General features: G+C 43.5%; 1 protein-coding gene across 1 annotated transcript; it reads left to right on the top strand.

The window, feature by feature from the left end:
- The first annotated feature begins 7305 nt into the window (after nucleotides 1-7305).
- LOC121862914 (cytochrome b5-like) lies at nucleotides 7306-9801 on the top strand. The gene is made up of 3 exons (XM_042361325.1): nucleotides 7306-7426; nucleotides 8721-8949; nucleotides 9221-9801. Exons 2-3 carry the CDS (start codon nucleotides 8728-8730, stop codon nucleotides 9428-9430), a joined length of 432 nt encoding a protein of 143 aa, XP_042217259.1. The 5' UTR covers nucleotides 7306-7426; nucleotides 8721-8727; the 3' UTR covers nucleotides 9431-9801.
- Nucleotides 9802-11159: the final 1358 nt, after the last annotated feature.

The following is an 11159-nucleotide window of genomic DNA, read 5'->3' as shown; positions in this document are numbered from 1 at the left end:
CACCCCACCTCCCCACCACACCTTCTCCCTCTCACCCTTCCTCCACCACAGCTCTCCTCTCCTACACCTGTGGTACAACAGGTGCAGAACTACATTCAACACCCCTTGGTTCATATTGAGCTTAGAAATCTAACGATACAGTCACACAGTGTACTGATAACGGGAAAGAAAATTTACTTGTATTACAGAAGTGGCGATAAGCTTTCAGGCTTAAGCTGCGAACACCCCACCTCCCCCACCACACCCCTTCTCCCTCTCACCCTTCCTCCACCACAGCTCTCCTCTCCTACACCTGTGGTACAACAGGTGCAGAACTACATTCAACACCCCTTGGTTCATATTGAGCTTAGAAATCTAACGATACAGTCACACAGTGTACTGATAACGGGAAAGAAAATTTACTTGTATTACAGAAGTGGCGATAAGCTTTCAGGCTTAAGCTGCGAATGGTCAGTGATATCCTCTTCAGACCAGTGTATTACAGGGATAACTGACAAGTAAAAATTCACTCGAGAAGAGAAAAAAATAGCTACTAAGAATATCTTTAATAATAGCAGCAGCCTTAATAACAACATTTTCTAGATCCTCTCCTCCCGTTCTTCTTTGTTTCACAAAGAAGAGCATCTCTCTCCCTCCTTAACCATCCAGTTAACGTTGTAGTTCCTCAGTTTTTAGTTTAACAAATTTATTGGCAGAGCTTGTAGTACAGTTTGCCTATTCTGAGTAATTCAGTCAGGTCTTGACACTGAGGGTGGTATCACTTCTCGCTGTCACGCAGGACAGAGGTTCACACACAAGGAAATACATCATATTCATTAACAACTATAAATGCATATAGGTCAGATTCATATGGGTAATGTCACTGTTCACTGCCATGCAGGACAGAGGTTCGTACACAAAGAGTTGCATCATATTCATTGACAGTACATATACATATATGTAAACACACACACACACATATACATACATATACGTATATACATACACATATACATGTACATGTACATATACATGCACACACGCACACATACATACATATACGTCGGTCAGATTCATGTGGGTAATGTCACTTTCCACTGCCATACAGGACAGAGGTTCGTACACAAAGAATGCATCATATTCATTGACACTATATATAGGTCAAATTCATGTGGGTAATGCCACTGTTCACTGCCACGCAGGACAGAGGTTCGTACACAAATAAGGAAATACATCACATACACCAGCAGCATATGTAGGTCATTGGATCACATGCATTGGAGTCATATTCTAATTGAAGACTAATCAGTGTGGGCTAGCAAATTTGGGATAAACAGCAAGAATGTCCTCAAGCACACCTGATTCAATGAAGTAATTACATAGTTCAAGATACAATAAGTCAGGTGGCCTGAAGTCTTTGACAGTGTCACATTCAATAATATAGTGTTCAAGTGTATGCTTTAAAGGTTTATCACAAAGTTTACATGCTGAGTGTTCCGGTATGGGTACAGCGTTACTAACTTGCCAGATGTGTCTGTATCCTAGCCTAATTCTGGCCACGACTACATCACATTGTCTGGTTCTGTCCTTATGCTGGCCATACCGGTACCTCTTGTTACAAAATTTGTCATATTTACTAATGCTACAACTGTCAGGTCTCTGCATTTCTCACTTCTAGATCAGAGTTCATGATTCTGACTTGAATTATTTTAATTACAGCATTGGACAGACCAAGGTCACGGTCAACATTTTCTTTCTTACATGCCTCATTGGCCAGTCTATCAGCACGGTCATGATACCTGATTCCAACATGGGACGGAATCCACACAAATTCGATACGAAAGTTGTTCTCATTGGCAGTTATCACATTCCTTTTAATATCACATGCAACTTTAGACATAGAGCCTGACGGGCTGTTCATTGATTTCAAAGCACTTTGAGAGTCACAGAATATCACCCCACCTCCATTTTCTTTGAGGTAGTCTGTGGCTAAGTAGATTCCAGTTAGTTCAGTTTGTGTTGTGCTGGCCCAGTTGTTCAGCCTTTGTTTGTTTGACACTATCATCTCTTTTTCTTTATATATTACAATTGCACAGCCTGTTCTACCTGTGTTTGTCTGCACAGAACCATCAGTAAAAGCATAACATTCACTTGATTTAATACTCTTTATGTGTCTGTTAATAGTTTCTAGTGTAACACATCTCACCACATCGGTGTTTAACATTTGCTTACTACCAACAGGAGTGTAATTAATAGGAACTGATATGTTCAGCCAAGGAGGAATGGCATTAATAGGTTCGTCTGGGGTGATTGGGACATTCAGTTTCAGGAGATCTGCAACACTTTTATGAAGCCACGCCCCAGAAAGAGTCTTTTGTGGAAGGTTGGCGAGATGGTCGGGATTACTTAGATAGAACATCAACTCAGTTTGAGTTGTAGTTTGAGAACCATTGTTCTTTAAAACTTTGACACAAAACATGGTATTAAGTAGAGCTATCCTCTCAGATAGGGAGGGCAGTCCAAGCTCTTTCCTCATGTTTACAATTCTGGTTGATTTTGGGCAACCTAGGATGATGCGCATGGCTTCATTTTGCACTACCTCAAGGCTGTTGAGTTGTTTAGGCGGAATAGTCACAAGATGGAGAGCATGATAGTCAACTACAGAACGATTGAAACCCCTATTAATGTGTGAGGTGTTAAGATATTGTTGTATGTCAGGAGGCAGGGAAGTGATTCGTGACACACTAGACCATTGGTCTAATAGCATGTCAGCATATTCTGCAGGGCTGTGATGAAGCTGAACTGGGGTGGGTGACTTGGTAATGGCTCTAATTTTTTTTCCACATTTCTGCTAGAGTGGTTGTTCTATTAATTCCCTGTAAGAATTGTTTCCAATAGGTGTTTCTCACCTGACCTTTGAGTTCACGAAATTCTCTGTTAGGTTTGAGGAATGCCAAAAGGTTATCACTAGTTTTATTTTGCTTATAAGTGTTGGCAAGCTGTTTTACATTCTCTCCTTCTTTGGTGAGGATGGGGTCATGTGTCCACAGAGGTGGTTTAGTGCTGCCCCCCTTCCTCCTTGACTTAACCCAGGTGGTATAATATGTGGTAATGACATTTACAAGATCACAGCAAAATTCATCCACTGACCCAGGTGTATATCCAGCATACCATCTGTGGATGTAGGCCTTGAAGTGCAGTTTAAGATTATCTGGGATATTAATTCTGAGCTTAGGATGGGGTTCACACTTGACATCAGCAACAGTGTATTCAGTAAGTATTGCATAATGATCACTGACTAGGTGGTCTGAGATGACCTTAGCCTTGACATTACTGTCTACTAGGTTATACCCAATCACATAATCAAGTCTGCCCCCCATCAGATGTGTCACTTTGTCTGTGTCGTATACAGTGATATTATGATTATTGATGTAATTCACGAACACCCTCTCATTAGAGTTACACTGGACATCACCGAGGCCCTCAGTGATCAGAACTGGTCTCTCTTCCTCAGGTTCTTTCTCTGGCAGTACATCAGGTGGCCAGGTACTGTAGACTCAGTTTAATGCACAACCCTCTTTTGGCCTCCTCTCAGTACATGTGTCTCTGATGATAGCCGTTGACTTGTTCCTATAACAGATAGGGCACAGATGAATAGAGAGAGTTATAACTATATGTACAGTTGTCTACAGGAGATTCTTTCCCCCTGTTGTTTTCATTATATTAATAATGTAGACGTGAGATTACAGGAGTTATGACGAGTGAGCGATAGGGGTTGGGTGTAAACGGGGCCCCCGGCCTAGTATGGGCCAATAAACCCGCTGCAGTTTCTTCCATTCTTATATTCTTAGAGAAAGCAGAGAGAGGGGGAGAGGATGTGGTGAGAAGAGGAGAGGGAGTGGGAGTAGAAGAGAGGGAGTGGGAGTAGAGGAGAGGGAGTGGGAGTAGAGGAGAGGGAGTGGGAGTAGAGGAGAGGAAGGAGTGCCCTGAAAACTCATTGCCAGAGACTGACAGAATTGTCAATTCATTAGACAACACTACTAGGGCGCAGAGATTTATTTGCCTTTGTCATTATTTACGGAATCTCTGGTGCTAAATGTATTGTAAAATTATGTAAAATAAATGAAATTCATATTCAACAGTTATCAAACTACCTTTACAATGGACTGCAGATTCTGTCAGCCTCAGGCAGCGTTGTTCAAGGCCCACCGAGCATTAGCAGTATTAATGTTGTCTTTCTCTTGAAGAGGTTAATCGACTGTATCATAGTTGGTCATCTGTAGGAAATATATGGATGTGTATTATTCCTCTCTCGTTTGAACGAAGACTTACACCCAAACACTGCACAATTAGCGGGCATTATGTGACAGAAGACACCAGTTTTCAGTTGTATCGGCAGCCAACTGTGGAGCTCTACCCCCTGACGTCATGCGCGAACCGGGTCGTATTTTGGGTCAGGTACGGGATGACCTCCTCTTCTATAGACCTTGGATTAGATATTCCTTAACCCTGGTTCCCGTGTCGTTCTCCCTTGCCGATACTGTGAACATACTGTGGGACTACACCTGCCACAGTATCAGTGCAGCTCACTGGTAATTATCATCCTTGTACTAATTTTATTACTTTTTATGATTGATAACTGTTTATTAGTGGTAACGGCCGTATATGTACTGAACATGTGTTTAGTGATAACTTTGTATTAATAGTTTTATACAAAAACACTTGTATATTTTCCCCTTCCTACTGTATACTCTGTTGAGTGTTGTCATGTCACCTGTGTTGAGTGTTGTCATGTCACCTGTGTTAGTGTTGTCATGTCACCTGTGTTAGTGTTGTCATGTCACCTGTGTTGAGTGTTGTCATGTCACCTGTGTTGAGTGTTGTCGTGTCACCTGTGTTGAGTGTTGTCATGTCACCTGTGTTGAGTGTTGTCATGTCAACTGTGTTGAGTGTTGTCATGTCACCTGTGTTGAGTGTTGTCGTGTCACCTGTGTTAGTGTTGTCATGTCACCTGTGTTAGTGTTGTCATGTCACCTGTGTTGAGTGTTGTCATGTCACCTGTGTTGAGTGTTGTCGTGTCACCACCTGTGTTGAGTGTTGTCATGTCCCTTGTGTTGAGTGTTGTCGTGTCACCTGTGTTGAGTGTTGTCATGTCACCTGTGTTGAGTGTTGTCATGTCACCTGTGTTGAGTGTTGTCATGTCACCTGTGTTGAGTGTTGTCATGTCACCTGTGTTAGTGTTTTCAAATGGTGACTAAACCTACAGTGAAAATTAATAACTATCAGAGTTAAAATTACAAACAGATTGTCTTTTGTCACGTGATTGGAACAAGAGTGAAGAAAGTTTATCATTAATCCTGTCTATTTATTTACATCATTATTCTTACTTTTGCTTTACTTCTCATTATTAATCTCAAACTTTACTCAGTGCCAGTGAGAGGGTGTGAAATAGATGCCAGGAAGACCAAGGAAATGCGAATGATAGGATGTGAGATTTTCTACTGCTGCGTTTAAGGTCGGGAGTGCGTCGCTCTGGTTAGCCTAAGTCCGTAGAGATGTTGCGTCAGACAGAGTGCGCATATGAAGTGGTTAGACAAGGTGAACAAACTCTCTCTCTATCTCATTCTTTATTTCTTTGTCGCTCTCTTTCTTTCTATCTATTTTTCCTTTATCTATTTCTTTATTTATTTCTTTGTCGATTTTTTCTTTCTCTCCCTTTCTCTCTCTCTCTCTTTCTATTTCCTTTTCTCTTTTTCACTTCCTTTCTCTGTATTTATTTATCTCTCTTCTTCTTTCTCTTTTTATTTATTCTCTCTCTCCCTATCTTTCTTTCTCCCTCAATCGCGTGTAAATATTGCGTCAGACAGCATGCGCATTTAGGACACCATTGACCAGACTACGAGAAGTTGAACTAGTACTCTCTCTCGTTTTATGTATCCCTGACGCTAATTACACAGGTATTTTCTTGTTGACGTTCTTCAGGAGGGCAGCAGACCATCAAGCAGAAGCAGCCCTCAGAGAAAGTTGTACCACTCATTTTCGACTCACCTGAAGATTAAGCACCCTAGCGCTAACTCAAACTAACCTTAAACAAACTTAACCTAACCCTAACATAACCTAATACCACCTAAGCTAACCCAGCAGGTAGCGCTAGAGGAGGAGTGCTAATCTTTAGGTGATCCAGATATCTACTCCATCTCGTACTGTACTTGGTGTCTACATAGGACTGTGGTGTCCGTATTTACAGAAGTTCGCCTTGAAGAAGTTAACATGGCCATAACAGCTTTGTTACATGTAGTAATCCAGATGATACTAAATGTTATGTTAATATTCCAATATACAGCAGGTTGGGTGGGTATTGGGGTTGGGTGTAAACGGGACTGTACAATAGGCCCGCTGCAGTTTCCTCCATTCTTATGTTCTTATGTATCTGTATTTTTCTGGCTCAATAAACTTTCTATATCAGTAGGATATCGGCCTCAACCATCTTACATCTCAGATACACCGTTCAGCGGAAGACCTTCCATGATCACTGGACGTGTATCACCCAACAGGAAGAGACTAACTACGTCATTGTGACGCAGTAACCGTAGCTGACGACACAGCCTTCACTACCAACTCCTTAATAGATACTGTCAACATCCCTGTGTGTGCTGGGGGTCAACGGTCATTTCTGTTCACCGCAAAACATGATGCAACTCCACAATGTTGTGTTATGATCCTCTCACGGGAGATGAGGGTGTGGGGAGAGCGTCTGAGTGTGTCGGTCAGTCGCGGTGTTGGGGGAGGGGGTGGGGTGGGTGGGGAGGCTGGGGTTGGGGTGGGGAGGCTGGGGGTGGGGTAGAGAGATCACTGCAGTGGGTCTGACCTTCTACAGTATTACATTCCTCGGAACTGTTTACAACGGCGTCAACTTCACTACGCATATCCCTGATGACCTCCACTACTTTCGTCAGTTCCTTAGTTTTCTATGGTACGATAGTCAACGGACCAATCAGAAGCTTGCCACACCCCTCCTATCTCGCCTGCCATTGGTGAGGACTCGGGGGGCGCTCATTCAACTGTCGGTCAGATGCAGTCTCACGTGGAGTGTTGCCAACAGGTAAACACTGCCGGGTTATGTCACTTTTTTACGCTAAATTTGATGGAACTAACACGGAGAGTTTTATGCCGGACAAGTCTCTCTCCCGTGATTATTGTCTGAGTGTAGAGAAAAAGATGTAGAGAGAAGCAGGTGTAGTGAGGGAGAGGGTAGAGAGAGTGAGTGCGTACGACTCCAGCAACCCGAGCCTGAGAATGTTGTAATTCTGCGCCAGTATTTAAGGCGGCGATCACTGTGTCAATGCAACAGTGTGACAGCAGCCAGGGTGAAGTGAACATCTGTCAGCCCTACGCCTACAACACGCCTCATACTTTCTGAATACGTCGAAGCTTTCACAAACCTAAGGTAAGAATCTTTGTTATTATCTGTCTCTTTAGTTAGTGTGAGCCTTACTTACTCTTGAGATAGTGTGAGCCTTACTTACTCTTGAGATAGTGTGAGCCTTACTTACTCTTGAGATAGTGTGAGCCTTACTTACCCTTGAGATAGTGTGAGCCTTACTTACTCTTGAGATAGTGTGAGCCTTACTTACTCTTGAGATAGTGTGAGCCTTACCAGCTTTTGAGTTAGTGTGAGCCTTACCTGCTTTTGAGTTAGTGTGAGCCTTACTTGCTCTTGAGATAGTGTGAGCCTTACTTACCCTTGAGATAGTGTGAGCCTTACTTACTCTTGAGATAGTGTGAACCTTACTCACTCTTGAGATAGTGTGAGCCTTACTCACTCTTGAGATAGTGTGAGCCTTACTTACCCTTGAGTTAGTGTGAGCCTTACTTACCCTTGAGTTAGTGTGAGCCTTACTTACCCTTGAGTTAGTGTGAGCCTTACCCTTGAGTTAGTGTGAGCCTTACCCTTGAGTTAGTGTGAGCCTTACTTACCCTTGAGTTAGTGTGAGCCTTACTTACACTTGAGTTAGTGTGAGCCTTACTTGAAAGCTTTTATGTGTGGGGTTATTAGTTATGAGAAATGTTGATTTTTCTTATAGTCTGTTTTGGATGCTTGGTGGCGGTAGTGACCGTAGGTCTAAGTGTGCTTATGTGTGTACGTGTAAGAGTGTAGGTATAAGTGCGTGGGTATAAGTGTGTAGATGTATATGTGTGGATGTAAATACAGAGTGTGTACAAGATGGCCGCAGGAAGAAGGGATCGGAAAGTTCCATGGATGTCTCCCCCGATGATGGCCACAAAACACCCTTGACTGTGTTTCTGTGACACCTTAAGAGTGGCATCACCTAAACACTACCCCCACCTGATGATTAAACACCTTGACGGTGTACCTTGTGGGGGTTAGGTTAAGTTTAAGGTGGTTAATCTTCAGGTGGAGTTAAGATGATCCCGTAAGTGTACTGTAGTACACAGGTGGGGGGAAACTCAGATGCCACTAGATTAAGCAAAACAGCTCGGGGACAAAAGACGAGGTCGACCACTTACTGGGGAATTTTCCCTCCCAACAACAGGGTCTGCTGGCCGACGTCAACACAGCCTGCCTCTGTTGTTTGTTAGTTTACTACTGTTCCTGTGTCTGAGTGTGTGTGTGTCACGGGGACTCTTGAGTACATAGTGAATACCTTGGAGACTGATGAGTGAGTACATAGTGCAGTAGTGTTAAGAGCTCGTTACCGTCTCCTCACGTCACGTTACAGGATCAAGATGAAGGAGAGTTACAGCGGTATGTCCCTCTACGTGCTGCAGCCTAAGGCCCTCCTCAACTTTGCTGCCCAGAGTCTCGGCTACCGTGACCCCTGCGCCACCACCACCACACAGTGTAGCGACCGGCAGAAAGACGAAGAGTCCGGCCTCCAGGTGTATACACTGAGTGAGGTCTCTGAACACGACACATTTGAAGACTGTTGGATTATCCTCTACGATAAGGTGAGTGTTAACCCTTCTCATCCTTCTTGTGCGACCACTTGAACATTAATCACCCCAGCTTACTTTACCTGGTGATTAACTACCTTAAGGTTAATCTAACTTAACCCCCTCCCCTCTTCACAGGTAGTGTTAGGGTGGTTAATATTCGTGAGAAATAAGCTGGGGTGCCTAGTCTTCAGGTGGTCCGTGACAAAACAAAAAATGATTTACTGTATAAGACAAATTTTAATTTTTTTTCATGTTAACATTACTGTATCGTTATCCATGACAGGTGTTCGATGTAACGAGGTTCCTGCTAGAGCACCCGGGTGGCGAAGAAGTAATGATGGAACACGCCGGCAGGGACGCCACCATCGCCTTCCGTGGTGTAGGACATTCGGTGCCGGCGCTGCAGGCCCTGGACGACTACCTGGTGGGGATCTTGCCGGGGAGCGAGCGTATCTTCACTGGTGACGGTCCCTGCCAGTGGAGTACTCTATAGCTCCTCCCCGCCACACCCTACCTGGGTCCTCGCCCCACCTGGCACCACTAGACAATCTCAATACGTGTGGCACTGCCCTCAACAGTGCCACACACCTCCCCTTACAGTCGCCGCTTCCTTGTATATTATAATGTATGTGTATATACAGATGTATCACGCGAATTGTCGCTTCAGGTCGTCCCTTGAGCAACAGTCTGTGAAACATGATGGACCTTAACATAACCTGTGTTTAGTACCTGAAATTCTGAATCACCTGTCATTACCTGGGCCCATATGTGTACATATCTCTCATATTCATTAATAACTTCTTACATCTTATGTATAAATGTATATAAGTCATTATTTTATATAATTAAACTATTATCAGCGTATTTTATCTTTACTTTACCTTAATTATTACAATATACCCTTAATTACAGGTGTTGTGACGTGGAGGTATGTTTTATGTGTGTTCTGAGGTAGTATTAAATCTTTTTACGAGTTTTCTGTATTCTGTTACGTTACTCTTCCTTCTCTACTGTTCGAGGGGGTTGTGATTATACACCCTATCTGGGGGGGTTAGGTTAGGTTATGGTAGACTTGGTTAGGTTGGTTGGAATTGGCTTGGTTAGATATGTTAGCTTATGTAAATTGACGTTTATATTTGGTTGTGTTATGTTAGGGTTAGGTTAGGAGTATTGATGACATGCGTTTGATGATAAATAATTCACCTCAACTGAGTAGAGATCAAAGACATTTCTTTTTAATTTAACTTTGCCACGCACACAGACAACCATCAGTCATCCACGTACATAGACAACCATCAGTCATCCACGTACATAGACAACCATCAGTCATCCACGTACATAGACAACCACCAGCCATCCACGTACATAGACAACCATCAGTCATCCACGTACATAGACAACCATCAGTCATCCACGTACATAGACAACCAATCACCCACGTACAGACAACCACTGGTCATCCACGTACATAGACAACCATCAGTCATCCACGTACATAGACAACCATCAGTCATCCACGTACATAGACAACCGTCAGTCATCCACGTACATAGCAACCATCAGTCATCCACGTACATAGAGAACCACCAGCCATCCACGTACACAAAAAACCACCAGTCATCCACGTACACAAGCAACCATCAGTCATCCACGTCACACAGACAACCAATCACCCACGTACAGACAACCACTGGTCATCCACGTACATAGACAACCATCAGTCATACGTACATAGACAACCATCAGTCATCACGTACATAGACAACCGTCAGTCATCCACGTACATAGCAACCATCAGTCATCCACGTACATAGAGAACCACCAGCCATCCACGTACACAAAAACCACCAGTCATCCACGTACACAAGCACCATCAGTCATCCACTCACACACACAACCAATCACCCACGTACAGACAACCACGCATCCGTACACAGACAACAAGAAAATCATCCACGTACAAACACCACCAGTCATCCACGTACACAGACAACAAGAAAGTCATCCACGTACACAAACAACCATCAATCATCCACGTACACAAACAACCATCAGTCATCCGTACACAGGCAACCATCAGTCATCCACGTACATAGAAACCACCAGCCATCCACGTACACAAAAACCACCAGTCATCCACGTACACAAGCAACCATCAGTCATCCACGTACACAGACAACCATCACCCACGTACAGACAACCACTTGTCATCCACGTACATA

This window comes from Homarus americanus, unplaced genomic scaffold (assembly GCF_018991925.1).
Source record: "Homarus americanus isolate GMGI-L3 unplaced genomic scaffold, GMGI_Hamer_2.0 scaffold24922, whole genome shotgun sequence".
NCBI lineage: Eukaryota > Metazoa > Arthropoda > Malacostraca > Decapoda > Nephropidae > Homarus > Homarus americanus.
This window is presented reverse-complemented; position numbering and strand designations above follow the sequence as displayed.